At 39.8% G+C, this 23,634-nt stretch overlaps 1 protein-coding gene across 5 annotated transcripts in view; it reads left to right on the top strand.

Annotated features, from left to right (window-relative positions):
• Positions 1-23,634, top strand: part of HIVEP2 (HIVEP zinc finger 2) — a 197,020-nt gene that overhangs the window by 146,393 nt on the left and 26,993 nt on the right. For all 5 annotated transcript variants that reach the window (XM_083176539.1, XM_083176540.1, XM_083176541.1 and 2 more), the window contains 2 exons: positions 14,102-14,150; positions 17,253-22,669. In XM_083176539.1, the coding sequence (XP_083032665.1) occupies positions 17,570-22,669 (5,100 nt within the window). In that variant the 5' untranslated portion in view covers positions 14,102-14,150; positions 17,253-17,569. The remainder of the gene's footprint in view (positions 1-14,101; positions 14,151-17,252; positions 22,670-23,634) is intronic.

The following is a 23,634-nucleotide window of genomic DNA, read 5'->3' as shown; positions in this document are numbered from 1 at the left end:
TAAGCAAGCAGGAAATGACACATGGAAGGACATATTCCGTTAGCTGAAAGGTCCCATGCACAATTCCAGTTATTATGGAAAGTAAACGTTGCTTATTTTTGCTTACACCTTTATGGGGCGTATAAAAATATAAATAATGATTCTTAATTGCAGTGTTCCACTGAGTCTCATACAATGTATGCACTGAAAGACATTGGTGAACAATTTCCCTTGAACTTCCCCACTGTCCTGGACAAAAGATGTTTTGCATAAACACTGAACAATGTGATGAATGATAAATGATGACGATCTAGCTAAACTCTATAGCTTTTTCTGAAAGATATCCGAAATTGACCTGCCTGCACAGTCGACGATCAACCTTGATAAACAACCTGCATCATCGTTTGACGTTCCTAGCATACTGTACACACTGAACGATATTTTGACCAATATTATTCAGAAGGGCCAAAATGAAGGATAATGATAAAAAAAAAATCGGTGATAAATATTAGTAATGTAAGTAGTAATTTGAGTCAATATGAGAAAGCAACCTACTGTACTGATTCAGTAGCAACCACGTGTCAACAAGACATGAGGCATGAAGTGGTGTTACAGTGTTCATACTGTACTTCAAAATGGCTGTCCTCAAAGTGCGTAATCGATAGCTACTGGTTATTTACTAGTAGATGTGAGATATGAAATGTTATTGTATGTGGGATTTGTATATTTGTTCGCAAAAATCTCTGACATGATATTGTTGCACATTTTAGTAATATGTGAATCATAAAATAAATGTTTTGGGATCCTTTTCCTCCAATTTGAACAGACAATTAGTGGTCGGCAAATCAGAATTTCCTTGAGGCGGCTTTAAGTCACTTCAATAGAGGCCCCAACAAGAATAATTAAGGCCTTTAATGATGCTCAGCTTGCAAGCTCCTGTTTGTTAGGATGTCTTTGTACATTTGATTGCTGTAGTCAGACTAAATTATTGGGTTCTCACTGAATCATCATGTACACAGGAAGATTTATATGCTGAAAGTAAATCCCAGTTGTTTCACAGTATGAAGACCCGAAATGTCTTAAGAGTCTTATGTCTACTTTGTAGCAAACAGATCATCATTGCCATTTCACACTTCATTTTTCTGCAATGCTGCAAATCCACACATAGCTGCCATAACCTACAGAGCTCAGTATTTAATGTGACCACAGCAATCAAATGTGAAAAGATATCATAACAAAGAGGAGAAACTGCTTTGCGGGCCCCGTCTTACAAGTGGGAAAGTGGGAAAAATCTCATTCTGCCACTGGCTCCTGAACACCTTGGAATGTCCCTGTTTTCTGGAGCACTGCCTGTGGCCTCCCCCAAACTCCAGCATGTCAATCACTCCCCGGTTTTGGGGCACTGTGTGAGTGACATTGTACAGTAAATCTGTCATTTGCATAAACATCAGGTTTACGAAATCTCTAAATTAAGCTCCATCCAAACCACCTGTGGCTGTATTTGCAATAAAAGGGGAGAGCATTCAATATTCAATTGTCGGTATTTTCATTGTATATATGTATGTATGTACTATATCCTGCTCAGTAGTATTCTATTGTTTGCTATGTGAATTAATAGTTGGTATACATATAGTATACCAAAATACAGTTTGCATGCTTGATGCAGTTCTCTGAATGTTTCAGACCACACTACCTAGTCCAGCCCGGGTCCCCCTCAAACCGCAGCCTGGACCTGGGATATTGCGGGGGGCTTACCTCTGCTGGTGTTTGGTGATGGCATCATCTCCAAGTGGCAGGAATGCAGTTATCTCTATATCCAGTGAACAGGATTCTGGTTGCCCTGTAACAAAGATCCTCTCTGCTTGGATTCTCAGGTCACGGGACCCAGGTTAACCCTTTTGCACAGAACCAACTCTGGTTAACCTGACAATAACCAAGTTTTTTTGTTGGTGTGAAAGGAGCCTTAAACCCCTTTCACACAGAAAATAAAACCCAGGAATTACCCTGGTCCAGGAACAGGGAAGTAAAACCCGGGGAATTTTTTCAATCCCGAGATTCAGGATTGAAAAAAATGCTCAATTCTGGGAATGGCCTCCCTAATAAAAATAAAATGTTATGCAGGACACCAGCATCCTTAGTGTAGGACAGCAGCTCCAGTGTCCTTATTGCTAATAACAAAGGCACTGATTGGCTCTCCTGGTGGGGTGCTGGCTGATTGGCTTTGAGGCTGGGCCTCTCTGATTGACTGGAAGGGCGTGGCACTGGTGCTGGCCTCTGAGGTCATTAGCGAGCTGCAGAAAGGACAGCATGGCCCGCAGGAAGGAGCAAGGGGTGAGAGGCCCCAAAATCAGGGATCTCCTACACAACTACCAGCGCTGAGTTTTAGCCCTCTCCAACACAGAAATTGCACCCTTTTCCTCCTGGCATCAGCAGCTGCATCAGAGTCTCATTTGCTGTATAAAGCAGCAAAAAACAGCAAGAACACAGGAACTCCGGGCTACTGAGAAGTAACTCATCGGCCATGGTTAATGCAATGCAGTGAGCAGTCACCACCCACTTTTCATGGCCTCATCTCTGTGTGTCTTTAAAACTGCCTTGTTCTTATGACACACAGTATATTGCAGGAAAAATCCGGCTTCTGTGTGAAAGGGCAGGAAATTCACCGTTTTTTTGTGCTGTGTGAAAGGGGGTCAGAGCTTTTAGTTGAGTCTTACCCAGGTTTTTGTATCTAGGAAATACCCAGGTTTTGGTTATTATTCTGTCTGAAAGTGGTATTACTCAGCATATGCAAGTAATTCTCCTGTGGTTCTTAGTGATGTCTGCACACAAACCATCGGGACAATACGATTAACCACTAGGTTTTAAGGAACATTTCTGAATTCCTGATATGTTCTTTGTTGTGTTTTCAATAGTTAGGATAATGTCCTTGTAACCTACCAAAATGTACATCTAGAAAAGAGGGTCTCTTTGCCGACATACAAGTTGGCTACATATTGATCATCTTGTACTGTTCGTAGCATATAGTTGTTATCTAGTTTCCTTATGAGATTTAATGGAAGGTGCATACTGGATCAAATCTAAGACCTTGTGTATTGTTGGGCATGCAATCATAATGTTTACCTATACACCACAAAATCAGCAGTTATGTCAACATTTTTGAATTGTCGCCATTGACCACGTTGGTATCTGCAGACATGTTCACAATGTTAATATGTGTAATGTTGGCATTCTGCAGGGAATGGAGAATTCACGTTAGGCTACAGAATGGGAGGTTCATTGTTAGGCACTGGGGTAACAGTTAGGGTATGCCTGCAGGAAGGGAGATTCCCCTGTATTGCAGTATATATATGTGTGTGTGTGTGTGTGTGTGTGTGTGTGTGTGTGTGTGTGTGTGTGTGTGTGTGTGTAAAGTGTCATTTGAAAATGTCCTCATTAAAATGGACTTCCCATTTTTTCCCTATTATTAAACAGTTTTATACAAACCTAGTTTTTAGAATAGATTAAAACTTGGTAAGACTCTAAAGCATGGCCTTACAGGATGCCAATAGCAGGCACATACAGTAGACATACCGGTACATATGATGATGGCATGTCATAGCCAAAGGCTGAGCCTTTCTTTGATTCACAAATGATACACGTGGATGGTTTGCAGTAAGTAACACTGTTTACCAGACATGGATTTGTAACTAATAGAGTTGAATCAAGTAGGAATATTTTCCTTATCCACGTGAACACAATGGGAACATTAGCCAGCACAGTTCAATGTGCTTTGTATCTTGGCATCCCACACATACAATTAACTTGTTCAATAAGAGACTATCCAGGGTCAGGCCAATAGCTTTTGCCAGCAAAGGAGGTGTTTAAAGAGATGAATTTGGCACCATGTAACATTTTTATAGCCATCCTGTGGAAATAAGTCTGTGTTTAGTTTGACTCTGGGAATGTGCCTTGCTTTTCGGGAAACATTTTCCATCCACTTTTAGTCTATGTGTGATATTGAAGCATGAAATGTGGACATCAGTTGCCAGGTCTAAACTGTTGTATGCAAATTTGTGGAATTACTTTTCTTAGTGATTTGATAGTGATTTTTTTGTTTGTGTTTTTTTTTACCTATTGAAAATCCCTCCAGGCCTATTTGTGTATGATGTCTCCAAAAACAGATATTCAATTAATGGGCTTCAAAAGAAATTCAGACATGCTTGCCTACACTTCCTTTCTGAAGATGGGATGGAGAGATAGGGAAATAGTTGGGTAGTGCTTGATGATACATTATCAAGTAATCATGTCATCAAGTCAAAAACACTTTTTTAAATAATGGGTCGGTCGTGATAACATTTTAGTGGCTCAAGAGTCTTCTCCGCATTGTGAGAGAGTAGGCAAATATTAACGGAATTGAGGCCTGCTAGAAATATATTGTAAAATATCTCCCAGTTTCCAATGATACGTCCATTTATTTATTATTGAACTTGTGGGTCGATTTTGGCTATATAGCAAATGCAAAAGTAATTTTCAGAGAAACGCACAAACACAATGAGTTAAGCATTAGCACTGGATATGTCACTGTCATTAAACATTTTGAATAAGAACACTAGTTTAGATGCTTTTTAAGTTCCCTGTGTTTCGAATGAACTAAACCAAAAGTAGAAAAAAAATCTTTCTACACTAGCTGAAGATGATTCAGCAGTCCAAAGTTGTTTAATAATGGGAAATACATTAACGAATGTTGGGTGAGAGGATTGATGCTAAGCAGACTTAGCACCGCTCATCTGAATCCCCTCCCTATATCTCTGTTGTGTGTGTGATATACTGCATTGGTTCAGTTTACTTAGATTAAGACCACAAGCAGCAACAATGTGGAATAACACCAGGGATTTCATTACAATAGGCTTTATTTTAAAGATGTAATGGTATTGTGCCTGTAGTCACTACATATTTAAAAAAAAAAACAGAGTGGTTTAAACAAAGGTGGCTTAAACCAGCCAACCCTGCCAATGAACCACATGTTCAGCAGGTACCGTAGATGTCACTGCACGATATCGCTTACCAATATCATTCAGTGTGTACATTCAATTCGGCCACTGCAGTGGATTTCGTGTGTGGGGCTTTACTCTCATGGTTACTTAAGAAGGACACAAATAAAAAAAAAAGGTCTCCCTTTTCTGGGAACGCTGCCTAACGCAATGCAGTCCATGCACCCAAATGACCAAAGCATATAAATTACGCTGTGGTTTACATGGCACTGTGAACACTGGGCTAATTCAGCATTGATCACTAATCAGAGATTAGATTATGGAACGACTGCAAATACGCAGCATTGGCAGTGCCAATGCATGGCGATAATTAGCGAATAAATATCCATGTGTAGTCGCAGTTTGATCTACAGGAATCTAAAAGGATCTAGCCGGCATTAGGGACAGAAATATGGCATTTTCTGGGGGTGTTTGTTAATACTCAGGTATGACCAGGTGTTTTTCGCGTGAGTCTCTGACGTCAGCTGTGAACAAGTCCAGCCGGATTCTTAAGCAGATAATTGGAAGCCCTAGACTGGCGCAGATAGAAAAAACTGTTTGATGGTTCAGTTATTGCATTTGGATCACTATTTGCGATACGATTGTAATTTTACAAGAGACATTTTTTCTTTCTGTCTGGGAGACGTTTTGATTGCAGGCAAAACCTTTTTTCTCCAGCAATCCATTCTGACTTAGGCCCATTATCACATACACAGATCTGCACATTGGCAGTGCTGAAATCAATGGAGATGTGTGTAAGCATTGCCTACATATCTGAAGAAGGCAAATATGCTGTGCTGTCCCTTCCCAAACTGCACTGAGCCTTCTTCCCATTTATACGTCCATATGCTTACAGGTTATTCACCTAATTTCTGTGCCACCAAGCTGCTGACAATACTCTTCTACTAATTTTATTTAAGATATATCTTTGATTTCAAACATCACATGAACTTAATGAAATATAGATCCAAGTTGTGTTTGATTCACTTCAATGAATTCTCGTTCTTTTGAATTGGGTTTCAGCAATGTCAGCTGTTAAAGTTGTTAATTACTAGGAAAAATGAAAGTGCTGCCGATTGCTTTGTCAGACACTTGTACATTCTTGCAGTTCATTTACATGGTAAAATGTGAATGCATTTTTGGTAGTGTAAAAGTGTTACTGTAAACTGTAATTTATTCACTAAGGTATAGGAATATTTAAAGACAAAACCCTAAAGGGAAATGTAATAAATAGCTATTTGTCAAAACTGACAATTTATGTGAATGTTTGCCACTGCAATTAGAGTGGCATTGTGTCCCTATGAAAATCTGCATTAATACATCTGTCAGACTGTACTGACTTATTCAGTTTACAAATAAAAAAGATCAGCATCACATACTGATATGTCTTCATCCATCTAGCCAGAGTACGCCATATAGCGTGAGATGCCTGGCACAAATGAGCTGCCAGGTCCCGTGCTAATGTCGGGTGTATTTTGTTTTCAAAACGTGCATCTAAGTCACAACGCTGCTGCATATGAAATGCAATGGAACGTGACATACAAAATCCTGTGGCCACTGCAATGTAGCACTTCAAATACTGATTCTGAGACTCAGTCGCACACAGATATTTTGCACATCAGATTAATCAGTACAGTCTCCCGGTGCATTGTAGTCACATTACATTTTTGTAAATTAAAGTTGCCCAACACTAGCAGAGTCTCATACGACCTGGTAAGAGGGGCTGTTTGGCGTAGGTGCAGCAAAGATGGGGCTATGATTAACATTACATGCATTAATGATTGTGCAAATATTGCAATATGATTTAAGACATTCATAAAATATGGAAATTGATTTATACACTGGCACTAACACCAGGTTTTTCCTGTTTGGCACCTGAAGAGGATTTTTATAGTCTAATGTATTTGGCAATATAGGCAAAAAAATTCATAAGTTTATGAATGGCATAGCTGACAAGCTTGTTCATGCATCACATATCTATGAAAAGAAGATGGACAAGCTGATCAAACAGTGCTGGTTTGAAACAGTTTGAATTTGAATTTAATATACAAACAGATTGTTTCTCTTAAGTCAATAAGGTTGTAGGGTAATGAATTTGCTAATCACCCAGAAGTTGTGCTTAAATAGCCAGATGTGTTTTTCTTATATGTAATATATATTAAATGTGTTTAATAGTGAGATGCATCCTATTAACTAAAGAAAAAGTTTTAAACTGGTGTGTGTTGCGCAATTAAAGGCAGCTGACACAGGGTCTTGTCACGTACCCAAAACGTTGGATATAAAAAGAAAATGGTTTGTGTCAGCGCCTGCTGTCTTAATAATTCTTTACACGGTTCTCTAAAAATAATATTTTAATTATGAAAAAATATATAATAAATACATACAAATACATATATATATAAAAAAATAATAAAATTACATTAATAAAAATATCTCATAAGTGTGAATCAATTAGCTACAAATGTAACTCATGTTCTTTTGAGGTAAAGATAGCGATAGTCCATTATGAGGGTGTAATAAAACTGACGAATATATTATCATCCCATGGCTCAGGTTGTTGTATTGGCCAAATCGATATGCTGTGACGATTTTAGGTTCGGTTTGCCTTACGATTTCAAAGGCTCAAGGGTCCCGGATCGACAGTCCTCCTTTCATTCTCCTTGGATAATTAGGGATGAATTTTGAAACCCAAAATGTGGAATGTCCAAGATGTTTTTGGAGGTGGACGTCTCGGGATAAAGATGAACCAGGTCACTTGTTTTTAGTGGTGGATGGAGTCAGCAATTGTGGATCACAATATATATATATACTGTATATATGATTGCCCGATAATAATATATCATGTGATACATTGTTCACGTCTGCATTCAAACGTATGCTGTAACTTGCTGAGTGCTGCACATACAACCCCCCCCCCCAAAAAAAAAACAACAGAAATTGATCAGACAACACATCGCCTAGTGTGTACTAACAGGGTTACAGTCCACAATGCAAAACCTTTGAGCTTGCTAAAGACAGTAGCTCCATTGTAAATAATTGGTACGGTGGTATCCAATGTCAATTGGCTAAACCCAGGAGATCGCTATAGCACATTGCTCTTTTAATGTGACTTAAGGGGCTGATAAGTTTATTAAATAAGTAATGTTTTTGCTTAAAGGCCCCCTTACACTTGTCAAACTTATTGTTCAACAAGTTGGACCTGATTGACTCGAGATTGATCCTATGTGCAGGAGAATCAATCTCTTGGTTATACCCAATGGCACAGGATTGTCATTGTGTCCTACACATCAGACACATCAGATTTTGTCAGTCAGGCACATCAGATTTTGTCAGATAAATTGACTCAATCCACCTGAATTGGGTCAAATCTCACAACATCTCAAGGGGCCCTTAAGAAGTAAGTAGGGCCATGTTTACTAGATTGCTTGCATCCTGCATTTACTAAAACATGTGGTTGCCAAGATGCTATGTGATGTACATAGAGTTTGTGAATAATACACTCCCACATACTACATAGAACTGTGCGCCAACCTGTCACTCGCAAGCTACTGGTAGTGTGCCACAGCAAATCGGGTGGCTCGACCCCTGCTTATTGGTCATCCGCACGCATCACTACTCCTTTGTACACACCACTTCTACCCAGCCCACCTGTTCACCTACCCAGCTGACTGTAGCACTCCCCCCTCTTGGAGGTGACAGACAGTCTAACAGAGGGATCACAGCTCTACAGCATTACCCAGAAGGGCTGGGAGTGCTAACGTTTATACCAGGGAATCCCCTTGCAACAAGCTTTACACCCCTGGCATCGAGCATGACACCCCTGGCAACAAGCATTCTAACCCTGGGATCGAGCATGTCACCCCTGGCAACTAGCATTTATAACCTGGCATTGAGCATAACACCAATGGCATAATGTGTCAGGGGTATTATGGTGTGCAGCATATTATGTATGGGGCATTATGGTGTGCGACATATTGTGTCAGGGGCATTGGGGTATGCTTGGAAGACGAAGAGGGATCGTCACAAGCAAAATTATGTGGTGGATAGGTGATAAATAATAATAACACTTGATACTCAAATATACCAACATGCGACCAATGGTGACTGATGTTGTCAGTGGTGCTGGATTGGTGGTGCTCCCAAAAAAGTTCAGCAATAAAGCTGTATGAAAAAATGTGTCCAAAGAAAGGACCAAGGAAGAACAAAACTGGGGGCACTCTTATACAAAAAATGTGCAAGATGTAAAGTGATTGAGTTAATATATAACTTTTATTGGGGTTCACTTAAAATATATGTGCGTCTAAATGAGGCGTCAAAAAATAAATTAAATTAATGAAGCATAAATACGTTCAAATCGTAAGTAACAATAAGAATAAATAAAGAACAATAATCTATCACAATGGATCACAATGGGTTGGCGAAAATGATTTAACCTAGGGGACCACCCCCTGTGGATTGGTATATTATCAACGTCCGGGTGTTATAGTAGTAACATGTGGTACGGAGTAATATACCGTATATACTCGAGTATAAGTCGACCCGAATATAAGCCGAGGCACCTAATTTTACAACAAAAAAAACTGGGAAAACGTATTGACTCAAGTGGGGACCCTCACTCGAGTATAAGCCGAGGGGGGCTTTTTCCAGCATAAAAAAATGTTCTGAAAAGTAGGCTTATACTCGAGTATATATGGTAAGTAGAGTTCACAACAATTGCGGATACATGCTGTAAGACATGGAGTATAGAGGGGATCAGGAAAAAGAACAGAAAATGGTCTTTCCTGTGGTACCTGGTGTTGTGCGGTCACCTGTTGTTGATATGGCACCAGATATTCCCTATCAGTAACCCGGTAGGTACTGATCTGGCCAATAACTGTTTAGCTGCTGAGATCAGATGAGATCAGGCGGCTCAGTAATGTATGGTCGTATACTCTATTGGGTGAAGCAACACAGGGATAACATTTGGGACCAAGAGTCACTTCTGCTTTCCAGAGACAGAGGGAGACCACAACCTGAGTATTGCAGGAAGGGTCCAATCTGATTGTGGATGAGAGAGCAACGAATTATGAGGACAGGAAGCACTGAGATCATTGCAAAAGCCAGACCCTTCTACTACCCTCCATCATATGGTGCATTGGGGTATGCAGCATATTGTGTCTGGGGCATTGGGGTATGCGGCATCTTGTGTCACGGGCATTTCAATTTGTGGCATAATGTGTGCAGCATATTGTGTCAAGTGTATTGGGGTGTACGGCAAATTGTGTCAGGGTCATTGCAGTTTGTGGCACAATTTGTCAGGAGCATTGTGGAATGAGTCATATTGTGTCAGGGGCATTGAGGTGTGTGGCATAATGTGTTAGGGTCATTACGTGTGTGGTATAATGTTCTGGTGTGTGGCATAATGTGTAAGGGACATTTTCTGGCTATTATACAGTTTTTATATTCAAACATTTTGGTAGCTCTACAAGAGGTTTCATTTGTCACGAGTATCTCGCGCCCAATTAAGGTTGGAGACCACTGACCAAGACAAACCAAAGCATAGACTTCATTTCTACATCTGATCATACAATCCCCTACTCACATAACTCCAAGGCTCCCTGAATATCAGCCCTGTGAGGCTGCTAGGCCAGTAGGTAAAGCTGTGCCCAGTAGTACGGTTCATAGTCCGTTTTCCATTTATGTACTCTGCATTTTGCAAAGATCTATGAGTTTTATTTACTAAGGTGGGAGTTCTATTGAAGATGGAAGTGACTATGGGCATCCAATTCTATTATATTCTAGGAGGTGCTAAATAAAAAATAAGTAGTTTTTGACTGGTTACTATGGGCAACATACCATCTTCAATAGAACGCCCATCTTAAAGTTACCCCTATGTTTTTATTATAGAATGCCCTGTCAAGCAATTAAATACAAACATTGCACCTTCATGTGAAAGCCCCTCATTTTTTTCGTCTGAGTGTCTTTTAGCATGAAAGCTGCCCAGTGTGTACAGGGCAGCCAGGAGCCATGAGTGCTGCAGCGCGCTCCCGCATCATCACTGCCGGCCGCCACTCATCTGCTGGTATTAACAGATGAGCAAGCGTCCTGCTGTGGAAAGCCATCCACCCTCAGGGAAAATGGCTGGGCAGGGGGAACATGCTCAGTGTGTATGCACTGAGCATTTTTCAGCCCAGCTATTTTCCCCATCATTGTGCACCATACACGCTGGCCATAATCGCCCAGTGTGTATGGACCTTAAGTCTTTTGCTATATGCCACTTTATCTTCATATGCTGTACCTGCTCAGCTAAACTAATTGGCATCTCACATAGCATTAAAATTGTTTATTTGGAGACATATTGATTTTCCTGTCCAATTGTGTAAGTTGTGGAGGAGAAAAAAATAACATCTCCGTTCCCTGTTGATTTTATTATCAGATTTTCCACATTTAAATAAGGAAGTGAAGTAATTTTAGCGAATCATGTAATGGACAACATCGCAGTGACCAAAAAGTATTACGTACTTTTCTTCCTTATTGAAAGCCAATATAAATATGGGCACAAAGTGCTTAGAATAATATTTAGGTGTTATTACAATGGTCATTCCTTTTAATGTATTATAAAAATAAGACAAAATGTCACAATGGCATGTTATGACAAATATTCCAGAACATCTTGAATGGTACATTAGAAAGGGTCAAATACATTACCTTTTTTATGCGTTGGTTGATACTGACATTAAAGTAAATTTTTTCTGGGTCTGTTCTAATGTTTAATAGTTTTTTCAGTTTTTTGCTTTCATTAAATACAATTTAAACACTAGAATAAATGACATCACATTTGTAGGATTTGGTATTTAAAAAAAAAAATGGATGTATCAAACTTTGGAGAGAGGTAAAGTACCAACCAATCAGTTTCTACTGTAAATTTTTAAAATGGCAATTAGAAGCAGATTTGTTAGTATTTTGGGGCTGATTCAGACCTGTTCATACAGGACGGAATTTGGCGCCTGTCTCCGATGGTGGGAGTGTGCGCATGCCTGTCACTCATTCGGCATTTGCAAAATGAGTGACAGACAGGGGGCGGGCGTGCCCACAAAAATGGTGGGCGTGCCCATGGAAACTAAATAATGGAATGTCTGCTTGGGACGGGCGGATGATGACATATGATTTCAGCGCCCGCCCTAAATTCAGCCAAAAGCGGTCATATGAAGAGTAAGTCTAGGCTAACTTTTCATACCGAATAGAGGAAAAATCATTTGATGGTGAGCAACCATCAAATGAGCTTTATGGCCGCAATAGAGCGGATGTGTATGTGAACACATCCTTTCGCAGCATAGAGCGGGGGTTCGGGTGGGCGCGAGATCGGCAGAGCATAGGTATAAATGTCATTAGTGTTTAGAGTTTGCCACCTTCTTGCTAGGCAGCGAATATACGCAGCCTAGTGAGCAGGTCTGAATCAGGCCCTTTATCTCTCTTCAAGGTTTGGTACCTCTCCGCCTTTATAAATTTAAATAAATAATAGTTGCTTTTATTTAAAAACTGAACAATAATAATACTAATACTGTCAGCACCAGCGACAGTGGGTGCAGAATGGAGAAACACTTGATTGGCTCCGTCTGGGGCCATCTAGTATCTGCCACAACACAAAACACTTCATTTCCTTCCATAGAGGTGAGGAGCAGTGTTAGCCTTTTATTATATAGGATACAGTAAAATGAAGCTTCTACTCTCTATTCCTGCTACACCACAGTGGCTATAATTGCCAGTACAGCATTGTCATTATTAACAGTATGTATTACTGTAATGTGTGAATCATCAAAGATTTTGTTATTACATGTCTAAATGCCATTCCTTCGAACCAAGGCTAGTCTTGGGCAACAACATAATGATGGCAGCTGTGTGTGTGGGGGGGTACGTGATCTATCATACATCATGTATGACAAATGGCAGAAAGTGTCCCTCACCTCATTTTAAAATATTTTATTTTCATTTGTGGTTCCCACTTTTAGAGAACTCTCAACACTAATGACATGTATGCGTCATAGCCAAATCATCCAAGAACAGGAAGCATTTTTGCAGAATGTGCAAACAAATGATTGTTTCTGCAACATTGACGTAAATAATACTACAGTATAAGCGTACATTTAAATATTGCAATATATGAAACAGTAGATGCTCTTTCAGCACTCCGGTTTCTAAATCAGTCTGTGTATCACTGTGAATATTTGTGTCTGAAGGAGATAAGTATGCAAGCAGCTTTCTCAGCAATTTGCCTGCTAAAAAAAGGTGTTGATATAGATCAGAAACAAGTTGAATTCTGTATATTTGACTCTTGTTAGTGTTCTGTAGCATTTTATTCACATTTGTTTTTCTAAATATGGAACTGGTAATATTAGTGTAAATTTCAATTATGTTGATAAAAAGTTATAGGGTGAGATTTAATAGGTTGAGAGATTCAGAAAGTGAGAGATTTGGTAAGAAATCTCCAGGTTTTTTTAAAGCGTCAATCATTTACACTGCAAAATCAAGCCGCTTTTAAAAAACTGGAGATTTCTCACCAAATCTCTCACTTTCTGAATCACTCATCCTATTAAATCTCACCCATAATGTCATTTGTGTTCAGCTGTTACATTTTTGTATTGCAAGGAACAATGCCACAGTGAATTCTTACACATAACATAATGCCTGTTAAACTGGATTTCTGTGACCTGAATAAAATTCTTCACCGTTTCTTCCATACATCTAAAATTGCTTTACCAAACTGTTCTACTTCCATTGTGCAAATAAGTGTACAATCCTCATTATTGTGCATACAATATAGATCGTGATAAAGTGAAGTAATACAAAGGAGTTAAGAAAGGTGACAGGTAAAGATGAGTGTAATAATAGCGAGATTCTCACTGAGAACAAATAGCTAACTTTCACTCTTCATTTCCTGTGTTTGTTATTCTTGGCCGCTGGGTGCAATGATTTTCATTATGCAAACATGAGGTCTGCCCAAAAACTTACGTGTAAAGGAATTAAAAAGTTGAGTATATTCTCCCATGCTTTTTATGGTCGCACAGTTTCTTTACTGATTGATAAAGTGAATTTTTGTTACTCTTTTATTCTAATGAAATAATTTTCTTCTACAGAAAACTACAGAAAGCACAGCCATGTGTATGAACTTCCTGATGGAAACAGGTACATACAAATACTTGTTTATCTTGCTTTTGTTTAAAGTAGTATAATTTACAGTATATTGTGTTACTATGACAGGATGTTCTACTAGAGGTGCCCACACACTGTGCTATTTTACCTTGTGTTACGATGTGCACTCCTGCATACGTCATATCACAAGGTCAAAAAAGGATGCGCAGCATGTACTTTTTGGACTAGATCGCATTGCATCTTATTCAAAACGCATGCTGCCTTAGCATATCGCATGCACTTTGAACTGGATGCAATGAGGTCTAGTCCAAAACGTATGGGCACTTTAAATCTCTAGGTAACACCTTTCAGTGTTAGTGTAAGAGCTCTCCATGACTGCAGCATATTCCACCTGACTGAAATGTGTGTGTAAAATGATAAGTGCATATACTGTACTAAACTTACCCATAAAAATTGTAATGAATTCTTAAGAAAAAATAATAATAATAATTGATAGCGGTTCTGTTCTAAAGTCATAAACAATATGTAAGTCTTATGGAGAAAATCACAGAGCTACAGCATTACTCAATCTTCAAAGCAAATACCTGGCACTCATTACTGGAGGAGTATAGTATAGTTAGATAACCAGGCAATGTCTGAGGGAGGGACACTTACCAGGTCATAAGCAACTCTTCTAGAACAGAATTCAGACATGCTGTAAATATTCCTATATGAATTAAAGGCATACTGTACTGTAAATAAAATGTTCATTTTGCTGTAAAGACTGTTATATAATCTGAATGTGATAGATAAACAATATAAAGTATAATACCACTAAGCTTAAAAAATTAAATGTATACCTTATGAAAATAATCTTGTACTGCTATGCTATTACTGATGCCTGTCCTTGGGTTTCCCTCCTATGCCCTTATAGATTGTAAGCTTGCAGCAGGGCTCTCCTACCTCCAAGTCTTTCTGTTGTGACCCAGTTTGTTTTATCACTGTCTACCATTGTAAAGCTCAACGGAATCTGCTGCGATGTATAAGAAAGGCTATTGTTCCCTGTTACAAAACACAGTATTTCACACTGACTGTCGCTGAGTGACCATATTGCCAGTGATTGGAGTGTGCACCGGTGATAAATCGCCAGGTGCGCCCTCCCATTTTTAGCACCCTTATGATCGCAGCTGATTCCCTCTGCGGCTCCCCCGGCAGAGGTTCTCTTTCATCAGTGACCATCTCTGGTCGTTGATAAAAGGGAGACACTGAGCAATATTTTGCCCCTGTGTGTACACAGCATTAAGCAGTTTACACAAGGTGCGATTTGGTTGCTGAGCAATTTTGGCTTAAAATCGCTCAGCAATATATTGCTCAGTGTATCGTTTTCATCAGCGACCAGCGAGTTTGGCTGAAAAATGCAAGCTATTCTGTCTCTACCTCATTTTGACTAGGCTGGCTGGTTGCTGGTGCACAGTGTCAGCGACCAGCGATTTCTAGCCATAATCGGAGGAGCATGCTCCTGTGACCATCGACCATGAAGGGCTGGCAGCGGGTGCGTGCTCCTGGTGATTTATCTTCCTCAGCACATGAAATCACTGGCAATATGATCGCTCGGCGCCATATTGCCAGCGATATGTGCTGAAATCGCCCCTTTGTGTACACAGCTATAAGGACAGGATGCCATGGTTCATACTATAATCCCAGATGTATTTTGTATACTGAACTCCTGATTTTATATATTGGAGAATATTTGTGGTAGCTGTATTGTAAAGTGTACCTATATTTTAGGTCTAGTGGTTTGACTTAAGTTTTACTTAATAAGATCCTAACTGGCCTGGAGCTGAAAATGTTCAAGGGCTTATTATGATAAGTGGAGGAGGCGAGGCCAATGCCATGTAGGCCTGTAGAACCCATGGACTATAAGCCCCAGTGTCTCCCAAAATATATAACAAGTACAGACATTGCATGAATGTGTAAAATAAAACTGCATATCATTTATGGCCAACCATGTGGTCAGCTGGTGTCTTTCTGGTGATCATCATGCTGTCATGATGATGGGCCTATTTTAATGTGTAGGCCTGGAGTTGCAGCTCCATCCACCCTAATGTTAATCTGTCCCTAGACGACATTTTTTAATGACATGCCTGATATCAACCAGCCATAACGACATTTTGTGGTTATCGTACAGTGTGTACGTATTATGGGGCTAATTCAGCTTGGGTTGCTAATTTGAGATCTCATAGTGGACTGCGTAAAAAAAGCTGCCACTAAACATCATTATGGCATAACTTCCTAGATATTTTATTTTGCGTTAATGAGGCTAATGCTGGGTATACACATGTGATTATTGGCCCAATGATTGTATACGTGTGTATGCAGGCACATTAGTTGATGAACGGTTTAAAAAGCTCCTTGAGTGGTCAGAACGAGAGGTCTCATCTTATGTGCCAATCAGCTCCCAACTTTTAAAGGCTGGGTTTGAAAAATGACTAAAGCCAATTGGTTGGTAGATTTAGTACATCTGCCCAATGTGAGTCTTATAGTGAGTACACACGGTGCGATATGGCTTCCAATGTTGCTGATATAGTGAACTTCGAAAGCCATATCGCATGCTGATTGTGTGTTTTTTTAGGGCTTGGGAGCCCGATGCGCTGCCGATGCGCACTCCTGTCTGCACTAAATAGTGTAAATCATGCCTCTGCAGCATGCCGTGCAATGCGAGTCCCGATATGATCTGATCGTTTTGGGACTCGCATAGCACGGCATATCTACCGTGTGTACACATCATAAGAGTAGTAGTATTTAGTAGGCAGGGGCTTTTCACTTTATATTTAAAGTACTATTTGTAATGGCATTTATTTCTATTGAGTGAAACAGGTTGTATAGCACACATGCTTTATAAGCATTCATGCAGTATGGAAAATATTGTCATTAGCCATCTTGGCAAGAATTCCAAAATAAAACACACACAAAAAAAAACCACTTTTCCATTGCAATACATAATACTTTAGATAACCCTGTAACACAGCATTTTAAGAAGTCATGTGAGCTGTTAAAAGTGTTCTTTTTATTTTGCTATTAATTATTAATCGTATGTGTGATTCTGCAGTTATGTCCTAATAAGGGAATTTACACGTTGTTTTATTTGTCTTTTAGGTTTTACAGCTATGTTGGCAACGCCTAGAACTGCACTTTAAACGGCTTAGCAGAAATACCTGGAGTTTCCATATCTTGCTCAGCATATATCAAGAATCATCAAGGCCATACTTGAGAATCTTATGGTCATGCATGACCCCTTCGTTTAATACATATATACTACTACATGGGAACATTGCTACAGACGCACAGTAGCTAACTTGTAAAGGACTTTGGGAAAAATGAGAGTGACACTGATTTAACAAGCAAAGTCAGTCACACTCCATGTGTCTGTATAGCATTAAAGTAAGCTAACACTGAAGACCAAGTGAATCAAAATGGACTCTGGAGACACTGTATTAGGGCAAGAATCTACCTCAAGGTGTGGAGAATCTGACAAAGTATCAAGCAGATGGAGACAGGAGAATCCAGCCATTGTTACAATGAGCACTTTTCAAGAAGGAGAAAGGCAGCCACAGGTTAATGCTGAGCATACTACCAACCCAGCATCAGTACAGCATTATAGCTCTTTGAAAACAGGATCACAAAGTGAAACTACCCAACAAATGCCAGAGAAGCAATATACACAGAAGCGTTCTGGCTCATACACTCACCGGCACTCACTTTCTTTTCCCCAACACACTCTTCACCCACAAAGGTTAGTGCACAGCATGAAGCCTCATCAGAGTCTTGAGGGGCATGCCTACCCTTATCATAGTCACCTGCCTGTTTCTCCAGAAGACTTATTCTTTCGAATGCATGGACACAGTGCATCATTCTCAAGGAAGAAATTTTCAGCACTTGCATCTTCATACAGCCAATATTCACAGAAATCTATTGAACAGTCAGAAGAAACCTACAAAAAGGAGCAAAAGCCCAAAAAACCTGGCAAGTATATATGTCCGTATTGTACACGGGCTTGTGCCAAACCAAGCGTGCTGAAGAAACATATAAGATCTCACACAGGAGAGCGTCCATACCCATGTGTACCCTGTGGTTTCTCCTTCAAAACAAAAAGCAACTTATATAAGCACAGGAAGTCACATGCACACGCCATTAAAGCGGGGTTGGTTCCTTTTACAGACTCTTCTGTTTCCAAGCTAGATTTGGAGGCATCCTGCATTGACGTAGAAACTGAAATACATTCGGATGGGGAACAGAGCACAGACACTGATGAAGAGACATTATTATTAGTTGAAGACTCTGGAAAATTGAGCCCCATTTCACAAATTCCAGTGGATATTGGTGTTAGAGGTGGGGAATATTTAGATCCAGGTTTCCATACTTCAGAAGAATCTTTAGGAGGCTCAATAAAAGTGCCAATTCTGATAGTCCCAAGAAGTGGCATTCACCTGCAAAGTGAAAGCTCTCATTATGTGGCATCTGATTTAATGCACAGCCCATCAATAAGTGGAAAAAGTGATGAACCACATACTGCCAGGCAAAAACTTGCACTAAAACTTTCAGAAAAGAAAGGGCATGACTCCGAAAAGTCCGTAAATCTTTTGAGCCCACACAGTAAAGGCAGCACTGATTCAGGTTACTTTTCACGTTCAGAAAGTGCAGAACAGAATATAAGCCCTCCAAATACCAATGCAACCTCTTATGAAGAAATTATTTTCGGTAAATACTGTAGAATGAGCCCCAGATCTTCACTACAAAGTCAAGAAGCCAATATATCAATTGTTAATGCCAGTATGATTGAGGAACACATTTCACAGTTTATGACAAAGAGAGAAGGATTTTTAGATCATAGCAAGTTAAAAAGTATAAAGACAAGATTGTCTGGCATCCATTCTTCTGAATTGCAAAAAACTCACCTTATTGCAGAATCTGCTGAAAGTGACTCTAAAGTATATCCAGAAATGCAGCAGGGCCAAACAGCAGTACTTTTAGAAGCTTCCGGAGATACATCCCCACTTATAAGAAGCAACTCAATGCCAACATCTTCAGGAGCAAGTTTAAGCATCCCTCCATCTATAAGAGGAAGCCACTCATTTGATGAATGTATTACTGGTTCTGATGATGTATTTTATCCAGGTACAACAGGTATTCCTCATCAACGACTGCTTAGGAGGCAAGGTGCTTTTGAGTTACCATTGGTCTTGGAGGGTCACTCTGATTTTGAGGCATATACAAGGATTTCCAAAAATGCAGCTGCTGCTTACTGCAGAAAAACAATGCATGAGAAAGAAAAGAAAATATCTTCAGTGTACGAATACCATGTCTCAGGAATGCATCCTAAAAGGTGGGAAGAACATGAAGCTCACAAACAGGGATATAGAGATAGGCAGTATATAGGTGGCATGAAACCAGGAGCTGAATATTTTATAGATGTTGCAGCTCCTTCACCCCCTCGGTTTGGAACAATGATTGAAAACAGGAAGCGCAGGAAAGAGAAGAGTGTTGGAGATGAGGAAGATGTTTCTGTGCCATGTAGTGCAATGAGCAGCTCAGCAGGTAGTCCTGCCATCTTGGATTTTGATTCAAAATCTCAAAGTCAAGAATCTCCCAGGGTTGGATTTTCAATTGGGGGACAAGAGTATGTGTACAGTGGGCCACTAGACCGTTTTGACATTTGTAGATCACATCAACAAATGGACAGTCCTGTACCTGTATTAGATGAATCCTCTTCAGACACGGATAAAGTAACAGACATAATCAATAGGAAACCTCCTGGCAATGTCATATCAGTAATTCAACACACTAACTCTTTGAGCAGACCTAACTCTTTTGAAAGGTCTGAGTCAACAGAACTTCTAACTGGCCAGCCAGATAAAGCCTGCTCACCCTCTGAGACTTGTGACAGTGGAAATACAATGTCTTCTATGAGTCCAGACTGGACTCAGACACCAGATATTATTGAATCTACAGGCAGGCCTTCTCCATCTCAACACCCTCAACAGTCTACATATCATATGCCACCCAAATTGGTTCGCCAACACAATATCACAGTTCCTGAGATCCGTGTTACAGAGGAACCTGACAAACCTGAGAAAGAGCCAGAAATTCCTGTTAAAGAGCCTGAAAAGCCACCAGAAGAATTTCAATGGCCCCAAAGAAGTGAAACTCTTTCACAACTTCCTGCAGAGAAATTGCCTCCAAAAAAGAAACGTCTTCGTTTAGCTGATATGGAGAATTCATCTGGAGAATCCAGCTTTGAGTCAACAGGTACAAGTCTCTCTCGTAGCCCAAGTCAGGAGAGTAATTTGTCACACAGCTCAAGCTTTTCAATGTCTTTTGAAAGGGAAGAAATCATCAAATCTATAGTTCCCAGTAAGCAGGATGATATTGGAAGGCCACCAGAGTTCTTAACTGTTCCTCCTGGAGCTTATTCCCTTTCTGTACCTAACCAACACCATCAGAAAGAAATGAGACGCTCTTCTTCTGAGCAAATACCATGTCCTCTTCTAACCGAAATACCTGAAATTCGAAGTAAGTCTTTTGACTATGGAAATCTTACTCACGCTTCAGTCCCTGGTGCTATCACTACAACTTTGTCTCCAGCTCGTGAACGGAAAAAATGCTTTCTTGTTCGTCAAGCTTCTTTTAGTGGTTTCCCTGAAAACTCCCAGACAGAGCAAGAGCTTGGAAATCAAGAACAATCTGATCAAGTATATAGTAGTCGCAGGTCATCACAGATTGCTTGGCAGCATTCTCCTTCATCTTCAATGTCAGCTTCAATAAATCTTCATGAGGAAGCTGGAAATGTGTCTGTTGGCACTTCTGCACAACCTACATGTACCTCATCTCATTATTCACAACAGTCCTTTACTAGCCATGATACATTAAGAAATCCTGTAGGAACTCAGTCTTCTTATATACCTAAGAGACATTTGGCAGAACAACAGCATTCATTTCCACATCCTGAGAAAATTTTATATCCACCAGTTCACAACACATTTCAGTTACCTTACACCTCTGTATGCATGGCCCAAATGCCAGCACATCATCCTCTTATGTGGCCATCTTGCATAGATCCTTTGCAAAGACATTTCCAACATCATTTGCAAAACACATATTTTAAGCCATCTACCAGCTCTGAATTGCACTCATCTTATTACCTTGATACTGCTCAAGATCCTATTGCATGCAAACCTCTTAATTATATACATAGTGTGGAAAAAAGCTACCAGCCATACTTAGAGTCATCATCCTCATCCTCCAAGAAATCTAAAAATATTATTTCAAAACTACAGAGAGATCACAGTGGTGGGTCAAGTGACTCCTCTTCTGACCAGCAATTATCTGTCTCACCAAGCATTGGCTCTCTTCAAGCTTTGGCAGGGCCTGTAGTTCCAGTTAGAATTCAGACACATGTGCCATCATATGGAAGTGTTATGTACACTAGCATTTCTCAACTTCTTGTTACACACTCACAAACCCATAGCCCTTCCATAGTCATTTGCAGAGTGGATGGAAGCACATCACAAAGGATAATGGAAACAAATGCATCTATGAAAGGTTTGGGATTCAACATTGCTCATATGCTAGGACCTTGTGGTGATCTGGAACAATATCCTCTATGGAAAGTGCCACGTACATTGCCACTGGGTCTAGACTCTGCAATCCCGTTATGCTTGGTGTCCACATCTGACAGTGCATCTACTTTTGGAGGAGGCAAACGGATGCTTTCCCCTGCCAGTAGTTTAGAGCTTTTTATGGAAACAAAGCAGCAAAAAAGAGTGAAGGAGGAGAAGATGTATGGACAAATTGTTAAAGAACTAAGTGCAGTAGAACTAACTAATTCTGACATAAAAAAGGATTTGTCAAGAACCTCAAAGCCTCAGTTGGTGAGGCAAGGTCGCACCACAGAGCAAAAGGACATTCTTACTTCTGTCACACAAACTCCGTCACCTTCATTGTCAAATTCACCACTCAGTACATCATCTTCTGTAGAAACATCATTGCCTGAGGGTAAGTCCAGTGATGCTCCAGAGGGACGAATGTCACCAGATGAGTTTGAAAATGAAGACACTGCTTCAGATATGAGCTTAAGCCCACAGAGGACATCAAGTGAAATTCTTGAGGATGAGCCACTTACAAGCAAAAGTCTGTCTGTTGGAATTCTAATGCAGATGTCAGAGAGATCTTGTGCAGCTGATGGGGCTTCAAGGATATTGATAAAAGATCGATCAGATGTTCAGCAAATCCCCCAGTTTCCCAGTCTACGAACTACTACCACTGTTAGCTGGTGTTTCCTCAATTACGCCAAGCCCAGCCATACAGAGCAGGAATCATTAAAGTCATCTGTTTATGCTGCATGGTGTATTAGCTCTTGCAATCCCAATCCTGCGGGGCTCAGCACAAGAACATCATTAGCACTTCTGAAATCCAAGCAAAAGAATGCACTAGAAATCTACACCATGGCGGCTATGCATAGATCTGGGACTGGGAAATTAACCTCTTCAAGTGTGTGGAAACTGCAGTTTGCAAAGGTAATATATTTGTACTACAGTATTTTGTAGCTTGACAGATATGTAAAGGAGATCAGCTATAATATCGACTGAAGTGGGGCATACAGGCTCAGATAAAATTGCCTTTCAGGCCGATAAACATTTTATCTGACATACGTTCACCAATCAGATATCATGGGCATACATTTGGTATCTCAGAATGTATGGCCAAACAATATCTGAGTTCCTCAATCCCATAGAGGAGACATTTCCCAATTCCTCCCAAGTTAAGGAACTTGCAACTTAAAAACATTGCTTTGGACAAACATGCTGGATGATCTGGCATGGCCAGCCAATCAGTGTTTTCAAATAGGTCATACCTACATACATACATACATACATACATACATGCATGCATGCATACATACATACATACATACATACATACATGCATGCATGCATACATGCATACATACATACATAATGTACTCAGTGGCAAAGAGGAACATGCTACATACAGTAGACTTTTTTGCTGCCATCAAGTAGCTTCTGCCATCTAGCATCTGCTATCATAACTTCTGACATAGTAGCATGTGCCCATTTCTCCCCATCAGCATAATACAAATCACTGGTACTGTATTATATTTCATTATACTATTAAAAAAAAAAAGTAATTTTTTGGCATGTGCCTCTTTTTCACTGAGAGCAATTATCTGGTCAGTTTGCAAACGTTTGGCAGATTGACCAAATAATTGTATAGTGTATGCCCAACACATCACTTACAGTATGTGGCAATTTACACATTTCTAACAATAATAGCAAATAGAATTTGTTTTTAAAATGAAATAAATGTAACTTTTCTCGTATTTTCATAGATAGATATTCTATGAATAGCATTCATCGAAATATCGAAATTTGTTACCAAAATATAAACCCAGAAATGAGATCATTAGGACATGGTGTAGTGCCCACATGGTATTATTGGCAGTAACAGGCTCTAGTATCCT

This window comes from Crinia signifera, chromosome 3 (assembly GCF_055691185.1).
Source record: "Crinia signifera chromosome 3, ASM5569118v1, whole genome shotgun sequence".
In the NCBI taxonomy this organism is placed as follows: domain Eukaryota; kingdom Metazoa; phylum Chordata; class Amphibia; order Anura; family Myobatrachidae; genus Crinia; species Crinia signifera.
Note: the sequence above shows the minus strand (reverse complement) of the source record. Positions and strands in the feature narration are given on the sequence as shown.